At 54.1% G+C, this 22,640-nt stretch overlaps 5 protein-coding genes across 5 annotated transcripts; 3 read left to right on the top strand and 2 right to left on the bottom strand.

Moving 5' to 3' along the window:
- Positions 1-3,363: 3,363 nt before the first annotated feature.
- On the bottom strand, positions 3,364-3,874 carry CC1G_02741 (hypothetical protein; the record flags this gene model as incomplete). The annotated part of the gene is made up of 2 exons (XM_001828108.2): positions 3,364-3,478; positions 3,612-3,874. 2 exons carry the CDS (start codon positions 3,872-3,874, stop codon positions 3,364-3,366), a joined length of 378 nt encoding a protein of 125 aa, XP_001828160.2.
- A 906-nt stretch (positions 3,875-4,780) lies between these two features.
- Positions 4,781-7,585, top strand: CC1G_02740 (hypothetical protein; the record flags this gene model as incomplete). The annotated part of the gene is made up of 6 exons (XM_001828107.2): positions 4,781-4,931; positions 5,065-5,376; positions 5,595-5,627; positions 5,688-5,744; positions 5,810-5,869; positions 5,953-7,585. Exons 1-6 carry the CDS (start codon positions 4,915-4,917, stop codon positions 7,583-7,585), a joined length of 2,112 nt encoding a protein of 703 aa, XP_001828159.2. The 5' UTR covers positions 4,781-4,914.
- An 800-nt stretch (positions 7,586-8,385) lies between these two features.
- On the top strand, positions 8,386-8,652 carry CC1G_13555 (hypothetical protein; the record flags this gene model as incomplete). The annotated part of the gene is made up of 2 exons (XM_002911981.1): positions 8,386-8,425; positions 8,495-8,652. 2 exons carry the CDS (start codon positions 8,386-8,388, stop codon positions 8,650-8,652), a joined length of 198 nt encoding a protein of 65 aa, XP_002912027.1.
- Positions 8,653-9,459: 807 nt separating this feature from the next.
- CC1G_13554 (hypothetical protein) lies at positions 9,460-10,241 on the bottom strand (the record flags this gene model as incomplete). Its single annotated transcript, XM_002911980.1, has 4 exons — positions 9,460-9,467; positions 9,537-9,635; positions 9,838-10,095; positions 10,163-10,241. The coding sequence occupies 4 exons, from the start codon at positions 10,239-10,241 to the stop codon at positions 9,460-9,462; spliced, it is 444 nt and encodes a 147-aa protein (XP_002912026.1).
- A 9,987-nt stretch (positions 10,242-20,228) lies between these two features.
- CC1G_13553 (hypothetical protein) lies at positions 20,229-20,858 on the top strand (the record flags this gene model as incomplete). Its single annotated transcript, XM_002911979.1, has 2 exons — positions 20,229-20,669; positions 20,730-20,858. The coding sequence occupies 2 exons, from the start codon at positions 20,229-20,231 to the stop codon at positions 20,856-20,858; spliced, it is 570 nt and encodes a 189-aa protein (XP_002912025.1).
- Between the last annotated feature and the right edge of the window lie 1,782 nt (positions 20,859-22,640).

Here is a 22,640-nt window from a genome sequence, read left to right as displayed (position 1 = left end):
CATGTAATCTCCAAGGATGGCATTCGTCCCGATGGTTCCAAAGTCGATCGCGTCGTTAACTGGCCCGTTCCCAAGAACGCTTCCGATGTCCGCCGCTTCTTAGGATTGGTACGTTATCTTGGAAGTTTTTTGCCTGACCTCGCTAGGTGGACTTCGGTCTTGAACCCGCTCACGAAGAAAGAATGCGATCGCAACTGGCCGGGTTGGACTTCCACTCATGGTCGTGCCTTCGAAGAGATCAAGAAGCTCGTCGTTTCCTCTGATTGCTTAACCACCATCGACCATGAGAACCCCGGTGAGAACAAGATCTTCGTAACCACGGATGCTTCTGAAAAACGCACAGGCGCCGTGTTATCGTTTGGCCCTACTTGGGAGACTGCCCGACCTGTCGCCTTCGACTCTACTCCATTGAAGAAAGCTGAACTTAATTACCCAACGCACGAAAAAGAATTGCTCGCCATCATTAACGCTTTGAAGAAATGGCGTGCCGACCTCTTAGGCGAGCAGTTTTTCATTTATACTGACCACCGAACTCTCGAGTTTTTCCAGACACAGAAAGAACTCTCGCGTCGTCAAGCTCGCTGGATGGAGTATATGCTCCAATTCGATGGAAAGATTGTGTACGTCAAAGGGGAGGACAATGTTGTCGCTGACGCTCTTTCGAGGTTACCCATTGTCGACAACAGTATCGCCGCTGAGAAGACAGCTCGCGAATTTTTCCCTTGCGACGAATTACCCGGTTCATCGACGCCGCCTGTAGGAGCGCTGTTCACGCCTAAAGGTGCGGGTATCGACGTCTGCGCCATGACTGAAGCGCTCTCCTCCGTCAGGTTCAAGAAACCAAAGGAGACCAACACTTCCCTCACCCTTGACGAATCTTTCGTCCGAGACATTCTTCGCGGCTACCAGCTTGATCCTTGGTGCCAGAAATTCGAGAACGCCGCTAAGGGCATGGCAGCTTTCAAGAAGAAAAACGGCCTTTGGTTCGTCAACAACCGTTTGGTCATTCCGAAATACTCCAACTGCCGTGCCTTGGTTTTCCAACTCGCTCACGACCGACTGGGCCACTTCGGTTTCGAAAAAGCTTACGCTGCGATCAAGAACGAATACTATTGGCCAGGAATGCGTTCCGATTTGGAGAAGGGCTATATTCCGGGATGCGAAGACTGCCAGCGCAACAAGGACAACACCACGAAGAAAGCCGGGCCTTTACATCCCCTCCCGGTTCCCGACGGTAGAGGAGAATCGATCGCAATGGACTTCATTGGTCCTTTGCCAGTTGACGAAGGATACGATATGCTGTTGACCATCACGGACAGATTGGGTTCCGACATACAGCTCATTCCGGTGAAGTCCACGATTACCGCTGAACAGCTCGCTAACGTTTTCTTCGACAAGTGGTATTGCGAGAACGGCATGCCTTCCCACATCATTTCCGATCGCGATAAGCTTTTCACGTCTAAATTCTGGAAGGCTTTGCATACGCTAACAGGCATTAAGTTACAGTTATCGAGTGCTTACCATCCTGAAACGGACGGCTCCAGCGAACGTACCAACAAGACCGTCATCCAGAGCCTTCGCTTCTGGGTTGATCGTAATCAAAAGGGCTGGGTCAAAGCTTTACCTCGTGTTCGATTCGCACTGATGAATACAGTCAACGCCTCTACAGGTTTCACCCCGTTCCAATTGAAGATGGGCCGTTCACCACGTATTTTCCCTTCTCTCATTCCGCGAGAAGGTCAACCTAGGCTGCAAGACGTTCTGAACGTCATCGAGAAGCTCCAACACGACGTCTCCGAAGCCCAAGACAACCTCCTCGCCGCAAAAATCGACCAAGCTCATCAGGTCAACAAACACAGGACTGATGAACCGTCCTTTGAACCAGGCGATCGAGTCTGGCTCACCACAAGACATCGCCGCCGCGAATACCTTTCTCAAGATAGTCGTCGTGTCGCCAAGTTCATGCCTAGATTCGACGGACCGTACACCATTCTCGACGCTCACAAAGACACATCCTCCTACACCCTCCTTCTACCTGAACACTCCAACACGCACCCCGTCTTCCATGTTTCTCTCCTGAAGAAGTGCGTTCCGAACGACGACAACAAATGGCCTGATCGACGCCACACAATTCCTAAACCCATCGTAACGGAGGACGGGCAGGAGGAATGGGAGATCGAGAGGATTCTTGACAGGAAACGGGCAGGAAAGGGCTGGAGGTATTTGGTTAGATGGGTGGGACATGGTCCGGAATGCGACGTATGGTTACCAGGGAAGGAAGTCGAAGATTGCGAAGCTCTCGACGTTTTTCTGGACGGCCTCCGAACGAACGGAAACACGGATCCCGACGCTTAATTCCTTTTTTCTTCCTTTTATTTCTTTTCCCTTCGAGCTACTGGGACTAACGGTTGACTTTTCCCCACTGGGGTTTTTAATGCACCACGCTAACAATGGGTCCCTCTTTTACGATAGCCTTTTTACGATAATTTCTTCTTTTTTTTCATAGGGGGGAAGGGTGTAAGGACGCGCCTTACACGATCACGTGTGGCTCTCTATCTCAGCACACAGAAGACCGACACATATCTCCAACTTACTATCATCTCGCTGTACGCGTACTCTACGGACAAGCTCTATAGACTCGATTCATACGCACGTTGAACGAACTGTGAGTGTTTTCTGTTCTCCTGTTTCCGTAGGAGAACAGATTTCCAACTATCACGAGTTTGAGGTCATCTTGCATCTTCATGACAGAGCTGGGTCGTAGCTTGTGATCGAGCATCCGAACTCCCTTCAGTAGGGAGGGGGGGCCCTGGAGGACTCCTCTATGCCTTTTCCAGTTCCCTTGCGCATGGCATTTTAACCTGGTCGACGATGTAATCGATAAGGTCTTCGTCCGTGGCTTCGTCTGCGGAGAGGTACACAGGGAACTGGAAGGATGATAGTTACTTTGGCCAGGTCTGTTAGCCAACCTCCCTTGCCAAGCTCGAACAAGCGGAGGGAGTCTCGCGAAAGGCGCATTTCGCATAGTGGTTCTCGGGGAGTCGGCATAGATCATGATGTCGGAGATACTTGAGTGCAAGAATCATTCATGGATCGACGAACTTTGATAGGCATAACTCCTGTTTCTGTGTATAGTGGTGCCCGAAAGCACCTCCCTTTGACGGGGAGGACCCCTCGAAGGAACTTAATTTGGGCGTCTTCTAGAAGTTTGAGGCCATTCTTCTCCGAGTCGATGGCGACGTCACATCCAAAGGTGAGAAATGGGTCAATTCTCGCCATCATCCTTGTAGAGTCGAGTTGCGATCGGGACAGGCAGGGTTCCAATAAGACCTTCAATCGGGAATAGAACTTGGCCAATTAATGCTATCGCGCTAACAAGTTGGCTTTCGATTCGAAGTGTTTGAAGAACAGTCTGCTCGCGTTCGAGGAGGAGAAGGTTAGACCGGTGTAGGTAAACTCCTTGACGACCTCGATCTCCCTGTCTCCCACTTTCAGCGCCCCATCGGATTCACCTACGCCGTTCGCAAAGTGCGACAGTACCGGTTTAGAGGCAAACATGGCCTTTGTGACTCGTTTTGCCCACGTTCAGTTGGAGGAAGTTGTTCGCGCACCATGACAGGTGGATATAGTCAAGGGTAGGTTGTAGGGCCTTGATGAAAGCCCGGGTGAATGCGGCGATGTCGTCAGCTTGTTGTAAGCTGTTAATGGGTTGACGATGTATTAAGACATCGGTGGGGGAGACGGGAGGTTTGAACGATGACATGAAGAAGTTGCATAGGCCTGGGGAGAAGGACGAGGTGTCACCAGCCAGGATGCCCCATAGTGAGGAGAACAGCTCGGAGTACTCGTTGTCCAGCCGGATGAAGTACTTCATTTTGCCATACAGTTTAAATTGCGCATCCAGTCCATGAGTGGACCTCTAGGCTCTGGCTCCAGCTTCGTATAGTTTGGTCCAGAGGGTGTCGAGGGGTTGGTGGAGGGGAATGTGTTCTGTAGGTCAACGAATAAGATAGCTAGGCCCAATTTTTCACCGACAGCATTGTCGATGGCGCATCGTAAAATGAAGGCGCAGTTGGTGGTGCGATAACCCTCTCGAAAGCCGTTCTGGGAGTCAGGGAGAATGTGTTTGCTGTCCATCCAATTGCGGAACCTCCTGTCAATGAGTAAGGTCATCAGATTCAGGAGGCAGCATTCCAAGGCTATGACTCGGATGAGGTAGCTTTTGGAGAGACGACGATACGTAGGTATGCTTCACTGGAGAGTCACAGTGTGCCTTGTCCTTTTTTTGTTTGTCGATGTTAGACTCGGAGGGTGTCAACCTCGTTTAGCGCCGACCGAACCACCTTTTCCAAAGTCACATCAAACCTCACGGAAATCGAGTGGCGGACACGAACACGGCCATGACCTTCCGTGAGGCTCTGCGTCAATGGAAAACGTACAATCGGGAGTCTCAGTTTTCAAAGAGTTCCTTCACCTCGGGCCCCATGTGCTCGGCGCTGTTGCCACAGTGTCGTCACAACAGGCGTTTACTTCGCAAACTTTGCCCTGTAAATCGCAGCCTCTCGTTTCTATCCACCTACTCTACATACCGCCCTGTCGTGTCCGCGATAGCAGACAAAAGATAATCATCAGAACCTCGGCCCTCCGGTAGCCTCTACCCGCCTCATGTTGATGGCATCACAAGTCCGAGGAATAGCCACCGACGGGCGCTGCTCATCACAACCACAATCCACGATGCACTGGTACTCACTTGACCGACAACCACGACCCCAGACGCATAGTCCGCAGCGTCCTCTGGGATTCCCTCTATCCGTCCCTTCCCCCCTAGCCGCCTGGTGCGCATTGGGTTAACAACCAACAAATAAAGAAGAAAACGAAACGAGTTCTGCTGGTCGGAACGCTTTATTGACGGATATGAGATGCTCGGTTTTGTGAGTGGTCGTTTAATTTTGGCTGGTCGTGCGGTAGTGGAGGTTTTACTGACATATATACCCCGTCCCCCATCTCCACTTTGTCCACCATTTGGCTATTTCGATCGCATAATACCTCGTCCAATCCAACCAGTCGGTCCTCCTTCCCCTCCTTCCCTCTCCTCCTCCCCCTCCCTCTCCTTCTCTCCCTCTCCCTCTTCCTCGTACTCTCACACTCCCCCACCCCCACCTCCGCACTCCGCATAACAGTCCTCGGCGACCCCCTGCAAATCAAAGTCAACGAGCCCACCCTCGTACGATGGCAGCACGAGCCCTCCGACCCACCCGGCTTCGACTTTCGGTTCGTGATTGACGAGCGGGATGTTGGACTCGCTAGAGCGAATATCGTCGTGGATCGGCCGATGGATGATGAGGGGTTTGTGGATGTTAGGTTTCCTAGGCCTGGGTGAGTGGGTTTGTCTTTTGGTGGAAGGGGATTTGGGAGGGTGGGTTTGGGTGGGGTGTTGGACGCCTCGTTCGTGTCTCGTTGGTTGAGCAGATGGGTTATGGAGTGTGTACGCATCTATGCTATTGGGTTGATGATACTACACGTCCTCCAGCCCCTTCACCGCTCTATATTTCGATATACGCAGAGCGCTCACTGACATGATTCTTGTTATCTAGAATCTACGAAATCAAAGCTGTCGCAGGTCCTGGGTTAGTTCTGACCACAACCCTGTCCACCTCCTAACCTAACCCTTCGGTCTACATTTCCAGCCCCCGATTCCGCGTTATAGGTACCAGCAACGAAGTCGTCGTCTCTCGCGCAGCAGCGTACGTATACCCCTTCGTTGGGAAAGTTAGTTTGTGGAGTGATATTGATCTACCTGGGTGTATAGTACGACGACCACCTCGACCACTTCGAGCAGTACTTCAAGCTCGACAACCTCCACTTCTTCGTACGTCCCGTTCATCCTCCTCCAAATACCTCTCCCTCACATACATCGACACTGCCAAATCCATTTTCCACTCTCACTCCTAGATCCCCAACGACTTCCACAACCACCGAGGAACCCCTAACAGACCCCGCCCGCGCAGGCCTAATCGCAGGGCTCATCCTCGGCTCCCTCATCCTCATCTGCCTCCTCGTCCTCTTAACCATCTTCGTCCTCCGACACCGCCGCATCGCCAATGAGAAGAGTGCGCGGCTGTCGTTTTACCCCGAGCAGATGGTCCAGGCGGCGCCCTCGAGGGGTGGTAATGGAGGCGATGGTAGTAGCGCAGGTGGTGGTGGTAATACGCTTGAAGGAGGTGGCGGTGGTGGGGGTATCGGCGGTTTGGCTAGACGCACGATGAGCGAACGGAGGAGCAAGTTCCTCTCCCGCCTCACTATGATGACGCGCTCCCTCTCGTTCTCCAGCTCCAGCGCTGGTGCGGGAGATCTCGAACAAGGCATCATCACCAACGGAGGCGCGAATGGTAGAGCAGGACTGAGAAACTCGTCGATTGCGAATATCATCACGCCCTTCCCGCCTCCCTCTGAGCTTCCCCCGCCTCCTACACCCTCGACGCGTACATCGGATGGCACTGTACAACACCCTCCCGGTATGGTGCAAGTCCCTGGCGCACCGGTCTCAGCCTTGACACCGGTAATACCAGCCTCAGCTAAACCAACCGTCGTCTCCTTCGCAGCAACAATCGCCAGCCCGCGCGGAGTGGTGTTCACCAACCCGTTCGAGACGCCAGCTGAGCGTGAAGCTCGTGAGCTCTCTAGGAGGGCTACCGGGGTCGGGGTGGGGGTGGTGAGGCCTCTTCCTACGCCCCCTGTCGTTCCCACTGGGCCTGTTCCTAGTAGTAGTATCATTACTCCCCCGGTGTCCGCAGGTGCGCTGAGACCGTTACCCCAAGTCCCCCAACCTCCCTCGCCTGCTCCTCCGCTTACAGTACGCGATTCGGTTCACCGACCGCCCTCGACGCCTCAGCCGCGAAAGCCGCTTCCGCTTCCTGTTTTACCGCCGATTACCGCTACACCACCTCTTTCGATGGTGCAGTTGCAGTTGGAGGGGAGTCGGCATCGTGCGTTGCCTAGTGTCCCAGCGAGCGGTAGTAACATGGACGGCCACCACCTTAACACGTCTCTGGTAACGAAGACCGACAGCCAACGACCGTCATCGAGTCGCACTGACCTCCCATCGAATCCGAGAGACCGCCAACGACTCCCATCAAATCCGAGAGACCGCCAACGACTCCCATCAAATCCGAGAGACCGCCAACGACTCCTCGAAGACCGGCTCCACGCCGTCCAGGAACGGATCGAAGAGGAGGAGTTTAGAGCGCGGGTGAGGCTGAGCGAGGAGATGTCGTTGAGGAGTTTGGGGGTGCATGTTCCTGAGGGTGTTCCCGCTTCCGGGGGCATTTCAGTGGGCAAGAAGAGCAAGAGTAACGGTAACGGTAACGGCGTACGCAAGGAAGAGGGTCGTAAGGGCAGTTCGGACTCATCAGGGAGGCTGGGTGATGTCGATGAAGATGGAGGAAGAGGAGGAGGTGTGTGGACGCCCCTGATGGAAACACTTAAGGAAGAAAGGGAGTGGTTGGAGAGTGCGTTGGAGAGTGAGTGGGCGAGGGGGAGGAGTGATGAGGTGCCGTGTGGGTATAGTCGGTATATGGTGGCTTAAGGATGTAGGTTGGGTGAGTTGTAGGAGGAGGGGTGGAGTGAGGAGGGGGTGTCGCGAGGTAGGATGGGGTTGTGAGTAGGGTGTTAGGTAACTTAGGGTGTAGGTCGTGAGTTGGTGAATACATGAACAGATTGGTTTTATCTTCCAGTACAAGTGGGATTTTGTTGCACCGTGACCATGATCAATCTATGCCAGTGGTTTCTTCAGTTCTATCACTTCGTCGACCGTCTTGTTCGCTCAGAGTGTTCTTCCACGTCGATTCGCGGGCTCGTGAGTAGTTAGTTGGTTATTCGTTGTACTCGTGTGCTCGTGTGAAGAGGGAGGAAGTCACTCAGTCCACGAGGACGCGATCGATTCAATGGACGAGGTCACCATACGCATTCAATTGACGAGGTCGCCTTACGCATTCAATCTTCAGCGTTCAAACGTTCAACCTTAAACAGCTGTCGATCTGTCGACGATGGTAAATACGTCCGAGTTCGAACCTTCGAATCTATGTATGTACATGGCTGTCGAGTCGCAAGTATCTTCTGAGTCAATGGTCAACCATGGCTAGATCTAGAGGAGAAGTGGAGACAACGCAGTGTTCTCGGCGCTCGTTCGACAGCTGGCCCCCGGATTCAGCTACCTTGGTTCGAGGACTTTGGAATGACTCTGTGCGCTACTCTTACTCTATTTCGGGATTTCGAGTTGACTCGTCAGGTCCGAGTACGAGTGCGTCTCGAGAGTTCAAAAGACTTGAACTCGTCAGGTTCGAGTCCGAGTCCGAGTCCGGCGTCATAGCACGTTGGATTCTAGGAATGGAGTTAGCACCCACTCAGGCTGGGAGTGGAGGAGGAGGTGCGTGTCGGCCGACGGCGATAACGCCCTTGTATATATTCGACTTTACATATATTTCCAAGTATACAGTAAACGAGGAAGTGACGCAGATTGGAATTCGGAATTCGGACAAGAACAAATTGAATTTGGTCAACAACTTGAACGAAGAAGAACTTAGAAGGAAGGAAGGAAGGGAGGAAGCCAGGCCCCAGGGTCGGCTTCTCGCACGCACGGAATCTAAACTTTAAGGATTTCAGGTTCAGGTACCCGAGGTTGAGGATTTCGACAATCTAACATTGAGCATTCGGACTACGTATGGATGTACATACCAGTGTCCTGGAGCCTGGATATGGGAGCGCGCTCCGCGTTGGTATGGAGTACACGAGTAGGTATGTATGAGCGGGCCAGGTCGGCGGCGGCGGCGGTGGAATGTATGTTCACCGACGAGGTCAAGTTCGGGTGAATGGACTTGTGTTCTGCGGGTGAAGAGGCCGAAAGACGTGAAAGTCAAGTCAAGCAAGCTTCCCTTGTCCGCACGAGAGCAGTTAAGGGTGTTTTGAATTGAAAACAGTCAGAAGGCTTTAAATTGGCCAAACCCTCACACAATCAAAGTCAAACCGTCCAAGGTCCTGACAATCAAAAACTGCCCAAGGTCCAGCACAGGGATGGCGGTATAGGCTTGGGAAAAGCGCGTTAGGTAGATTTCTGGAGTGATTTAATCAACCTAACGCATGAAAAAGGAAACCGTCCCCTCTGCCAAATCCTAAAGGGGATAGCCCAGATCCTTAAGGCAGGTTGCAAGGAGGCAGGAAGTTGGGCGACGGTTATGTTGTGAGGACGGTCGAGGGGAGTCCGGGAAATTGAAGGTTGGCCCTCCGGGCATGGCAGGACACTGTGCACCTTGGCCTGTAGACCGATCCACGCGGAGGTCGACGACCATTCGAAGCAGCCCACGGCCAGAACCAAATCTCCGCCACACCGTGGCTTTTGATAATTTTTCCAGATATACAAGTTTTGAATACGCCCTGTATTGGTTCCAAACATATATATTACACTTAGTAGTCTATGAATGTACGTGTGAAGAAATCCCCAGGTTTAGTCAGCAGGCGTATCGATACGCCTGCTGACTAACATCTGGTTTCGACCATTCGAAGCAGCCCACGGCCAGAACCAAATCTCCACCACACCGTGGCTTTTGATAATTTTTCCAGAGACAAGTTTTGAATACGCCCTGTATTGGTTCCAAACATATATATTACACTTAGTACTCTATGTATGTACATGTGAAGTATTACTAGTGTGTTCAAGATACCAATAAATGTGATTAGTGAGGATAACCTAGGAAGGAACATAAAGGAAAGCTAGCTCCAAGAAACCAAAAAGAAACGAACAAAGAGTAACCTCGTCCTAACGACCAGGGGACTGGATATGACCTTCAATGAAAGCATTGGACGACGAATGTATGCTCAGGTGGAATTTGCGTATAGGTCCAACGCCCCGCATGGCTGTCTTCCACTGCTGAAATGCGATAGGCTGGTCCGAATTCTCCACACCATTCTCTATGTTGCGTAGCCGTCTCAAATACCAATCCTCCCTCCGGCTGCACCAACGACCGTAGTTATCTCCACAATCCGCACGCTCGTATGCTCGAGCAAGCGGCCACCAAGACTTCATAGCGGTCTGCCCCGTTCCTGATTCCCCGTTTAGATCAGTAAAATCGTCCTAAACAACAAGTAGAAAAGAGGGAACAGTACTCACTCTCGTCAATGCAAAGATACGCCCCACATATCAAATCGAGCTCTCTTGCCGTCAAGCTATCGTCCACGTACTCGCCCATGCCGTTTTGAAATTGTATAGATACAGTAGCTGTCGCGAAGAGCGAACACTAAACCAAACCAAAGACCAGTGATGCGGAGCAGATAAGAGCGGCGAGTAAGATAAGAGCGATGAGCGACAAATGCAGATGAAGGCTGAAGCGATGTATTGACGAAGAGGTCAAGCTGAGGAAATACAGAGGAATCTACCTAGCTTATATACCTATTCTACAGTCTACATAGCCGCGATGAGTCAAAATGACGAAAGGGTGGTGAAACACAGAAGAACAATAAAGAGGGTCACAAGGCTGCGCGGGGCTGCGCGAAGAACAAGGAGAAGACAATAGAAGGGGAGTCACGAGGCAGTGCGAGAAGGAAGAACAATAAGAAATAGGGCAGAGGGTACATCGAGGCAGTGTTCCATGAGAGAAAGAGTCCGTATCGAGAATAAAGGTAGAAATGAGAATAAAGGAGGGAACGATAAGGGAGATGAAAGTGATAAGATAAGATAATGGAAAAATAGGGGCTCGTACCCGCTGTTCACGACATTACCCCCCTTCTAAGCTGTCGGATCGTCCTCGATGATCAACGGTAGGCGGCGTCCAAGTTCCCATTCGAAGTCGATAGGTGGAGCGTCGGTGAAGTTCTCGAGTGGGCGCCAGGGGAGAGAGCTGAAGACGGTGGCGGAAATTCGACGTGGTGCAGAGGGGTAGTCGTTGATGGAACTCCTTTACAATCTCCGGTGCAGTGCTCCAGGTTCTCTTCCGGTTCCCAAGATGTCGTCCGTCGACCCGTAGCCTTTCCAACTGACCAGGTACTCCCAGCTTACGGTTCTTCCCTCGGCCCTTCCAGCGGCTGTCCAAGATGTCGTGAACCTCGTACTCAAGCTCTCCCTCCAGTTCAACAGGCTCAGGCGGAGGTGGCAGAATGCCGTTGACATCATTGCCCTTCCAGGGGGAGAGCTTGTCGACGTGGAACACTGGGTGAATGCGGGATAGGGAGGGGGGAAGCTCAAGGCGGTAATCGAGGTCGCCAATGCGTTCGGTGATCTTGTAGGGGCCGAGTTGGAGGTCGCCAAGCTTCCGAGTAGGGACTTTGATCTGGATGTCCTTAGCGTTGAGCCAAACGTGGTCACCAACCTTGAACTGATGGGCTGTTCGTTTGCCGGATTCGTACAAGTCCTTCTGTTGTGCTTTCTCGAGACGTAAGGCGGCTTCGGCGTCCTTGCGTACCTCTTGCAGTTGTTGGATGCGCTCGTCGACAGGGCGAAGATCAGTGCGTTTACCGACGGGAATGTTGAAGTGAGGGATGTAACCGTAGAGGACTTCGAAGGGGGATCGGTTGTGCGCGGAGTGGACTCGGGAATTGATCACAAATTCGGCCATGGGAAGGTGCTTATCCCAGTCGTCTTGTCGGCGGCTGACGTACAAGCGGAGGTACTTCTCGACTTCTTGGTTGGCCCGTTCTGTTTGTCCGTTAGCCTGAGGATGATAGGCGGTGGTCAGGTTGGATTCGATGCCGAGACGCTTGAGCAGGGTGCGCATGACTTTGGAGGCGAACTGGGGGCCGCGGTCGCTGATGAACCGGAGTGGAAGGCCGTGGAGACGGAAGACTTCTCGGTAGTAGATGTCAGCGACTCCTTCAGTGGTGATGTCCGAGGTGCAGGGGAGGGCATGGAGAAGCTTGCTGTAGTGGTCGACGAAGACGATGATGGCATCATGCCCATTGGCATCAGGAAGCTGGGTGATAAGGTCGACTCCAACGGTCTCCCAGGGGCCATCGGGTACCTCCAAGGGCTGAGTCGAGGCGCGGGGGTGCTGGGCGTGTTTCTTCCGGGCACAGATGTCGCAACCTTCCACATACTTCTTGACAAAGGCTCGCATGGTCGGCCACCAGTACTGTCGTTCAACTCGTTCGAGGGTTCCATGTACACCGGGATGTCCAGAGGTAGGATCGTCGTGGCACTGTTTGAGAACGTCGCGTCGGAGTTCGTCGTCTGGGGGAACGTAGACTCGACCCTTGTAGTAAACAAGGCCGTTATCCTCCTCCCATTCGGCAAGACCAGAGGTGAGACGACGGGGACCTGTCTTGCGGAGCTGGGCAAGTCCATCCAGGACCTGGGATTCTCGGGCACTGGCCTGTCGGATACGGTCCTCCAAGGGGTTGATGACCATGCTCGAGGCGGCGAGCTTGGCAAACAGCTCGGGTTTGAGTACCACCTGTTGTTTGTTGTCCTCGGCGTCGGAGACCTGGTGGACGTCGAGACGAGAGAGGGCGTCGGCTTGGGTGTTTGTCTTGCCAGGGCGGTGGGTGAGCGAGAACCGGAAGCGGGAGAGGTAGAGAGCCCAACGAGCCTGTCGACGGCTGAGGTCTTATGCGGTGCGCCAGTATTCAAGGTTGGAATGGTCAGTGACAATCTCGAAGGGTTCAGGGAGTCCTTCCAGGAAGTGGCGCCAGTCCTTGAGAGCCTCGATAATGGCCAGCATCTCCCGGTCGTAGATTTCGTAGTTCCGTTCGGCGGGCTGCATGGAGGCGGATCGGACATGCAACGGGGTGCCAGAGGCCGTCATCCTGCTTCTGGAGAAGGGCTCCTCCAGTGGCAAAGCCGGAGGCGTCGACTTCAATGCGAGTGGGGCGGTACAGGATCCCAGAGCGTCAGAATGGGGGCGGACGTGAAGGCATTGCGGAGGGTGTCAAAGGCCTGCTGTTGAGGATCGTTCCATTGCCAGGGGATGTTTCTTCTTGGTGAGGTCGTTGAGCGGTCGGGGCGATGGTGGCAAAGTCCTTGATGAAAACGGCGGTAGAAGTTGGCGAAGCCCGAGGAAACCACGAACGGCGCGGAGGTTGCGGGGGACTGGCCAGTTGCGGACGGCTTCGACCTTGGCGGGGTCCATGCTGACTTCGCCCTCGCGGATGATCAGCCCGAGGTATTCGATCTCCTGACGTTCGAACTCGCACTTCTCTGGCCGGAGATACAGATCATGCTTCTTGAGGCGATGCAGGACTTCGTGTACAACTTGCCGGTGCTCGTCGAGTGTGGGCCGTAAAAATGAGGATGTCGTCGAGATACACTGCAACCTTCCCTCCAGCGATGAGGTCGGAGAGAGATAGAGTTCATGAGAGCCTGGAATGTTGCCGGAGAGTTGGTGAGGCCGAAGAACATAACGAGTGGTTCGAAGAGACCCTGGTTGGTGGCGAATCGCGGCCTTCCACTCGTCTCCTTCCTTGATCCGGATATTGTTGTAACCCCAGCGAACGTCGAATTTCGTGAAATACTTGGCACCGCGGAGTCTGTTGACGATGTCGGAGACCAGGGGGAGGGGGTAGCGGTTCTTGACGGTGATCTCGTTGAGCTTGCGGTAGTCCTGAACGAAACGGAGCTTGCCATCTTTCTTCTTGACGAAAGAAGACCGGGGAGAGAGAGGGGAGACTTGGATGGTCGGATGTATCCCTTCTTGAGATTCTCGTCGAGGAATCGGTTCAGCTCTTCTTGTTCGTTCTGAGACATGGGGTAAACCTTGGTGCGCATGGTAGCCGGGGCTCCGGGAATCAGATCGATGGCGTGGTCCCAGGGTCTGTGTTCGGGTAGGCGATGCGACTCGGACTCGGAGAAGACGGAAGCGTGCTGGCGGTACTGCGGGGGAACCATCTCCTCGAAAGTTTTCTGGGGTTTGGCTTTCTGAGATTTCTCGGCAATTTGTTGGGAGTAGGTGAATCCTGCAGCGCACCAAAGTTCGTCACCCGTTTCCTCACATCAGCCCTGCTCGTAGCCATTTCCTGCGAGTGGTTCGGTTGGCACTGATGCGACAGAGGGGTGGTCCCGATCGGTTCTGGTTCCGGTTCAGGAGCAGGGCTGGGGCTGGGAGTGGGGAGTACCGGAGAAGGATCAACCGTGGTATCAATCTGTTCCAGGATGGCGTCGCCAGAGGGAGTTCCTCGACTGGGAGGGTGTGCGTCCTCGTCTGGAACCTCCTCAATAGTGACGCTAGAGACCTTAGAGGGAACTTGGAGGGTGCCGTTACGCCAGTCAATGGTGGGGTTGATCTTGCGAAGCCAAGGGAGTCCGAGGATGATGTCCTCTCCTCCAAGGTCGGCGATAAGAAAGTCGGTCCATTCGGAGTGACCATCAACTGTGAGCTCTAGCCGTGCGAAGTGTGTGATGTTGCCTGCCTGGTTGGGGGTACCGTCAATGTTGAGGAGTCGGATGGGGTGTCGGAGGGGGAATGTGGTAATGTTGTGCCGATCGACGAAGGGCTTGTCCAGGAACTTGCCTGTTGCCCCACAGTCAATCATTGCCGCGGAGTTCGTACTGCGATTTCTGCCTCTGAGCCTCACGTTCACGCGGAAGTGTGATGAACGGGGGTTTATTTCGCGAATTGAGCTAATAGTACATGAACGGACAGAATCATATTCGGAAGTGGCGTACGGAGGAGTAAAGGGTGCCTGCGTTGCGGCAGGGACGGGCACCCGCTTCAAAAACCCTGGTGGAGCCTCTGGAGTTGAGCCAAGAGTTCGAGTTGCTGTTGCTGGGTGGCGGAGAGCGAGGCGAGGGTGGGGGCAGGGGCAGGGGCAGGGGCAGGGGGAGCAGCGGGGGTGGTGGCGGCAACGGTGGCAGTGGCAGCAGGGGCAGGTTCGTCAAAGAGAGAAAAGGGTGCTTCTTGGGTGGCGGCGACACGACGACGTGGGGGTCGAGAGAGCCCTCGTCCAGGTGGGAATCCCATGTACTTGTCCTGGCAGACGGTGGCAGCATGTCCCATACGCTGGCAGTAGTTGCAGCGTAACGCCCCATGATTCCCATCCTTCTTGTTGTGACCGGTGGATCCACAGCCGAAGCATCGACCGCGCATGGCATTGAGGAAGTCCTGGTAGGTCTTGCCACTAGGGCCAGGTCGGGTAGCGTCGATCTCCATTGCGTACGGATCACGAGCGGGGGCGGGAGTGGGAGCGGGAGCGTACTGGGCCAGGGGTGTGCGGGACGAGTTGGGGTTCATGTTCCGCATGACGAACTCGTTCTTGATGGCTTGAGCGACGAGTTCCTCCAGGTTGGCGGGTTCCTTGATGAGGTTACTGAGGGCGAGCCAGAGAAGGTGTTCCTGAGAGAGCTTCCTCTATGAAGCGAGCCATCCCGTCCGAATCGGATAAGTTGGTGCGCGAAAAGATGTCGACGAAGCGAGAGGCAAAGTCGGCTACAGTTCCTCGACCGAGGGTGAGCTGCTCAAGCTCCTGGAGGGCAGCCTGGGCGTCGTTGGCGGGTTGGAAGCGTTGCTTGAACTCGGTGAGGAAGTTAGCCCACTTTCCCCCAGCGAAGGGCCATGGTTTGGTGCTGTCGGCATCATGATCGGCGATCTGCTGAAGGAAGCGAGATGCCCATCGGCCGGCTTCTCCATGCATGTACGAGAGGGCCGTGGAGATCCATTCCTTGTCATCCCGAGTGCCGTCGTCCTTCTTCAACTGGGGTTGGTGTCCGGCCCAATTGGTAAAGAACTGGAGGAAGCGTCGGGCGTCTTCAGCCTTGCCGTGGAAGGGCTCAGGCGCCTTGACCGGGCTCTTGCTCGAGGCGGTTTTGGCGGCTGTAAGGTGGCTGACCAGGGTAGAAATGGCGGTGGTGAGTTGGTTTTGCTGTTCCTGGAGTTTCGCGAGATCGGCGGCGGACATCGTGAAGTCGTCGGTGGTTTGGGAAGTGGAAGAGAGTAGAGTAGTTGGTTGGGTGGAAGTGGGAGGTTTCTGTTCTGAGCTTGGAGCGTCAGATGTATCCTCCAACTGCCGAGAGGTGTGAGAGGGGGGATGACCCGGGCGAGAGATGAAAGAGGCGGGTTAAGTTGGTGTAGAGCGACCGGAGGAGCTGAGGCGTTGTGCGGAGATGAGGGGTGCGGATGCGGCTAAAGCGGAGTGGAGGGTATTGAACGGTGGGAGGATGTTTTCCTGTTCAGGGGATGCTGATCGGACGCTAAGGGACTGGACGACTTCTTCTTCGTCTTCCTCGTCTTCTTCTTCGGGATCGGTGTCGGGATCTGGAAGCTTGAATGAACCGGCTTTGGCAGCAGGAGAGGTGTTTGCAGAGCGGTAAGCTTGGTACGGGGTTTCTGGGGATTCAGCGGCGGTGGGTTGCGTTTCGGAGGGCGGAGTCCTGGGGTTGTTGCGGGCGAATTCTTCAACCGCTTGCTGATTAACGGGGGACGGAGATTCGGCGTTTAACTTGAGGGAGTTGATATAGACCCAGTCGTGTACGGAAGGTTCGTGGTAACGGTTGGGGCAGGGCTGTTCGGAGCAGGCGGTCCAACGGTTGAGGCTCGGTAGATGGACGTCTAGGACGATGGGGTGACCGTCGCTGACCCGAACGACGAAGTGCGGCTTAAACAGACAGGAGGTGTCTTCCGGTGCGGCGGAAATCTTGACGGAGTGCGGGGACCAGAGTTGCCAGGGAGGGACCTGATCGGCAGGTCAACCAGGAGCCAGAAATGCGGATGATGCAGGAGCAACGATCGGCGTTGCCAGTGCACAAAGGTAGCTTGACCTAATGTCGCGAAGAGCGAACACTAAACCAAACCAAAGACCAGTGATGCGGAGCAGATAAGAGCGGCGAGTAAGATAAGAGCGATGAGCGACAAATGCAGATGAAGGCTGAAGCGATGTATTGACGAAGAGGGTCAAGCTGAGGAAATACAGAGGAATCTACCTAGCTTATATACCTATTCTACAGTCTACATAGCCGCGATGAGTCAAAATGACGAAAGGGTGGTGAAACACAGAAGAACAATAAAGAGGGTCACAAGGCTGCGCGGGGCTGCGCGAAGAACAAGGAGAAGACAATAGAAGGGAGTCACGAGGCAGTGCGAGAAGGAAGAACAATAAGAAATAGGGCAGAGGGTACATCGAGGCAGTGTTCCATGAGAGAAAGAGTCCGTATCGAGAATAAAGGTAGAAATGAGAATAAAGGAGGGAACGATAAGGGAGATGAAAGTGATAAGATAAGATAATGGAAAAATAGGGGCTCGTACCCGCTGTTCACGACAGTAGCCCCGCAGCCCACAGGTGGTTTCTGCACGTCACCCAGACCAAGTGTTGCGACAGCCAGGCGCCAGATGATCCCCCCACGACGCAGTGCGGCACTCATATGGGGCTGAGCCAGGACCAGAGTCCTAGTATTGATGTAGCTTTCGTAGTCGGCTTTTGTGAACTTATGACCCAATGATCTGACTGGCAAGGGGTTGTAGGAAGGCGTGCGGTAAAGAGGGGCGGGGATGTGGTGACGAGGGAAGAAAAGTCGGAAGGGTATCCCTTTTTGCGCGAGGGCAAAAACGACGTCGTCTTCATTGAATTCCTCAGCCAGACGACACACGAACAGCGCATCCACTCCACTGAGCACGGCCAGCCTCCAAACCTTGCTTGTCTCTGGGGGCTCGAAATAATAGTAACGGGGGACGCAGTCGGACAGGCCCTCGTCAACAATGTCTACGTTTGTCCACTGCGGTATCGAGACAATGCGGAGGCAACGAAGGCGAGAGCGGTGCTTCAGAGGATGTATGACATCGTCCTTGAGGTCCCAAGAACCAGGGTGAGGAGTCTGCCGATTCGAGTGGGAGTGGATAAATTGAAGCGCTGATCGATAATGGGTCGACGCGAAGTACTCTTCCGGCTGTTCTTCGTCGTCACAGAGTCCAAGCAGGCGATAGAAGTCCCTTCGAACCCTAGGCCCGTCGTCCGCAGCGATAGAGACGGAGGGCAATGGAGGGACGAATCCATAGTGAAGCCCCAACGTTTTATTGACCTCGTCTTCCAAACAAGCTGCCAACCAACTCGTCGATACTGTGAACATGCCCTCCTCGTCTTCAACAAGCGTCGTGTTAATGGCCATTGATTGCTCTGCTAGATTGAGTGGCTCAAAGACGGATCTTGACGGATTCCCTCCCCCCTGTCCCACCGCCAACGAAGGTGAAAGAGGAAACTCCTCCATCACTGCACCCACCTCCTCTTCATCCTCGTCGTCGACGTATGCACTGTAGGCTTTGGTTATTCTTTGCCTCAGCGATTCCGGTAATGGGAGGTCCAAGTCCTCCGGACCCCACTCATCCAGGTCGATCTCTTCGTCACCCTTGCCAAAGTATTCGCAACAATCCCATTCTCTGCAAAATGCATCAAATACTTTCTGACGGGCACTGTAAAGTGCAAGGGTGTCTCTCGAGTTCTTTACTCCAGCAGCGACTCGCTCGTATACGTTTGGATCTCGCTCGGAAGGATACCATTCGTACACCCGCACGTTAGAAACCGGCGGGTTGGCTGCTCTATCTTCACGGGACTGACGCTGTGTTGCCGTTTCTTTTTCCATGATTCGCGCATGTAAGTGTTCGTGGCGTTTGAAGTGAGCCACCCAGGCTGGCTCGGGCTTGGAACTTTCGTAGCGTGTCGTTGTCGGCGGTGAGGAAATCGAGGTCTGGTTTCCGAGAGGCAGCGGTCGTTCAAGTTTTCCTGTTGGTCTTTCATCGTGACTCGTAATCTCATGAAGTCTTGTGGTGGGCGAAGACGCAGTCGAGGTCTGCACCCCAGGAGACAGCGGCTGTTCAGGTCTTCCTGTAAGCAATTCAGGAGGAGGGGCCAGGGAACGATCAGCTGAGGCCATTTCCGCAGGACCCCATCGGTACCACACTGGTATCCCATGATTCACGAGCCATGCAACAGTTGGTTGGTCCCCCGGTGGGTTAACAATGTCCACGATACACCCGATTCGGTCTGCGTTGTAGGAGAAATCGCTCAAAGACGAACGAAAAACGCCGTCAATCCATGCCATTTCGACCTCGGATTCCAATTCGGTGTGCCACTCTGGGACATGGCTGCTGAGAGTGAAAGCGTCTCGTTTCGATTCGCCATACGCAATCAGGAAAGACAGCGCCCCCCACCAAACCGAAAACCAATCCCTCGACAATGCAACAGCCCGATCATAGCTCCTCCGATTTCTGAACGTTTTCTGGTACCCGTGAGCCCACGGCAGAAACGGGAGGACCAAGGGTGCCGTGAATTTTGACTTGAGTTTCGTGACAGCGCCGAATAGTTCAGCCTCCAGCCTGGACCAGCTGTGGATGAAGGTATCGGGCATACGGTACACCAAATCCCCCTCAGAACCAAGGCTTAGGGGATGGGGGATGCGCTTGAGTCGATTGAAGGGGAATCCAGGGTCCGAGTAACGGCAACGGAACGAACGCCATCCATCCAAACGCGAGAGTCCATAAACGGGGGGTGGAAATGTCTTGAAACCTCGGGTAAAGTGGTTTGAACTTCTCCCCTGAGGACAATTGAGCAGGGTTGGAAGAAGACGGGGCGGTCGGTCGATGGAGTTCTCGGCGTCTTGTCGGCTGAAATGGGTTTACATCCTGGTGGAGGTATGGGTCTTCTTGAATGTCAAGCGCCCTGCTGCAGTTCGGAGAATAGTACAACTCTCCATTCACCGCTTGAAGACGTCCAGGTGCTGAATTCTAAACAGCAATTAGCTCCCAATTTCTACATGTTCACAATCTCCATCAGACGTACCTTCATACCACTACGCGTCAATTCCATTCCCTGGAGCTTTAGAGAATTCCTTGCCCTCCAGTATCCCAACCAAACCGTCCCTGGAACAAACGCAATACGCAAGCAGCAACGTCTCGGCGCCTCGACCAGTGCGAGCACGACAAGAGATTGGCCTGGTTAGAGAACGTGGTCTGGTGCAGGTTACTCGACGCCTCGTCAACGAGCACGACGATCACCTTTCAGTGTGATGTGAGAGGAGAAAAACGTTACGACTTCCCGACGCCTCGGCTCCGAGCACGAAGGGATGCAGTCGAAGTGGTGGTGGATTGTTAATGTTAATGAGGCCAAGAGACGCTCGGTCCCTGAAGTTCCCATCACACCGCCACTGATGGGTTCCCGCGCGAGCACTCAGACCCTTCAGCCACAAGGGCTTGTTCTCATCCACGACTCCCTTTGACAACTTCCGTTGTTTCGTGCTCGGAATCGAGGCGTTACAATGGAGGTCTACTATGGTCTACCACTGGAGTACGATCTTTTGCTTCGTGCTCGGAATCGAGGCGTTGCATGAAGATTTCAGCCACAAGGGCTTGTTCTCATCCCTCCACCGCGACTCCCTTCATGACAACTTCCAATGTTTCGTGCTCGGAATCGAGGCGTTACAATGGAGGTCTACTATGGTCTACCACTGGAGTACGATCTTTTGCTTCGTGCTCGGAATCGAGGCGTTGCATGAAGATTTCAGCCACAAGGGCTTGTTCTCATCCCTCCACCGCGACTCCCTTCATGACAACTTCCAATGTTTCGTGCTCGGAATCGAGGCGTTACAATGGAGGTCTTCTATGGTCTGCCGCTGGAGTACGATCTTTTGCGCTTCGTGCTCGGAATTGAGGCGTTGCATGAACATCGGTCTCGGGCACTGGGATTCTATCATGTTCGCGGCTGGATATGAGGTGAGCTTATTGAGGCTCGTCAGCTATTCGGCGACATACTAACTAACCCAAATCCTTCAGGGAATGCGCCACTTCGGAACAGCCAATCCGTTACAGCTAAGGGAAGAACGTGGCGCGAGCAACGGAAAAAAAGTTCGCTCAGGGGTCAGGCCAATCAGCAAGAACAATTTCATTCAGCACATTTTATGAACGAGTGGGACGACCTATGTACACATAGAAAAAGCTAAAAGGCGATAAACGACAAAGGTGATAAACGACAAAAAGGGGGTAGGGGGAGTCAGTCCATCAAGAGAGCAAGATATAGATGATAACGGGCATTTTGGGACCTCATCGACTGCCGGCGCCTCCTTTGTTCAACTGATCAGCCACCATCTGGAACAAAGAAGCCATATCGAGGCCAGGTGTTCCGAACTGCGGGATGTTCAGTGTGGGGAGGGCAGCAGGATGATGCAGCGGATTAGGTGCCGCCGACGTGGACGCTTGAGGTGGCGGAGGGGGAGGTGGTGCATTCGACGTCGACGCTGGAAGAAGCTGCTGGGACGCAACAGAGGCGTGTTGCCCTAACAAATGCAAGATGCCCGCGAGGTCAGGATTGATGCCAGCGGGTGGAACAGCAGAAGGAGGGGCGCCGGATAGGGGGAACACCTGGGGGCCCGAAGCACGAGACAACGCAATGGGTTGGAACGAGGATGAGCCCATGGTGGACGTCGGCACCGATTGCGAATGGGCGCCAGCCAAGAAGGGTTGAGGAGGCGCAGGCGAGGCGGGGTGAGTCGCGATTGTCGGCCGATCCCCGTCGATCAATGGCATGAGTGGCCCCGAGCGAACCGACGGAGGTTCGTCCGTTGTCGTCTTCTTCATAGGCGAGTGCTTCAAAATCAGGTCGTCCGTTTTTGAACGGTCGGTTTTCTTGCCTTTCTTGTGCGCAGGCGCTTTGCCCTTGGCTCGCGGGGTCGTTTGGTCGTCAGAATCCGATAACTCGATACAGGGGGTTGCAGACCGCGAGTCGGCGGCGTTGGAGGAAGAGTCCGAGGGCGCCTCGGAAGCCACTTTGGCTTTGGGCCGTTTGAGGTGTGCCCCATGCACGAATGTCGCGGAGGCGATATCGTTGACAAGCACCGCGGGGGGGCCCTTGCAGTCGACACTCTGATCGAGGAAAAAGCGACGTCCAGCGGGGACAGGCCAGTCGCCCAAAACGTAGGAGTCGTGAGTCTTGAGGTTATCCATCTGATCTCCAGTCAACATTGGCGGCGCCGTGATGATGATCGCTTTACGGGAATTTAACAAATCTACAGCCACAGGTTAGAGCGAGGACACATGAACTACGCCGGAAAGACTCACCGTCGGTGTCCGCAGGCTCCAGCACAAGTTTCCCATTGGGGGCGGTTACAGCGTCATAGCAAATTCGGAGATGTCCCACAGAGACGCCTTTGAGGCCCTGGCTGGTAGAATTTGTCTTGCCCTTCGTCTCTTCGCCCGGAAAGACGAATCGTACAGGGTAGTGGGTAAGAGAATATCCGAAGTGGGCGAGTTTTTTGTTGAGATGCTTCCAAAGACGATTGGGTGCGACTTCCGCCGCTGGGTCCATACACACTGCGAAGTCCACTTAAGCACGAGTGCGGGGATGGCAACGGATAGGCTTACCCAAAATGTTCTTTAATAGTTTGCCAACCCAATCGACCAAGGCATCTTTGGTGAAGACGGTCAACAGGGGCGGGTTTGGCACAACCATAGATACACGGTCGTCGAGAATGGTCCTGCATCCAGCCTTGGTAGGGGAAGCGTCGAAAGCAGGAACGGGGTTGGCGGTCGATTTTAAGGGCTGAGGGGTCGAAGGGGTACCGGCGATACCGCTCGAGTCGCGGTAGCCCTGGAGCGGTGGCTGTTTCGCAGGAGATAGGTGTTTGACGGGTGAAGACGCCTTGGATACCTTCGTGTTGCCGAGTGCGGGGTCCGCTGCCTTCATCTGCT

The sequence above is a fragment of the Coprinopsis cinerea genome (genome assembly GCF_000182895.1).
Source record: "Coprinopsis cinerea okayama7#130 chromosome 1 map unlocalized cont3.1, whole genome shotgun sequence".
NCBI classification, from domain to species: Eukaryota; Fungi; Basidiomycota; class Agaricomycetes; order Agaricales; family Psathyrellaceae; genus Coprinopsis; species Coprinopsis cinerea.
The sequence above is the reverse complement of the archived record's forward strand: the minus strand, read 5'-3'. Positions and strand labels throughout refer to the sequence as shown.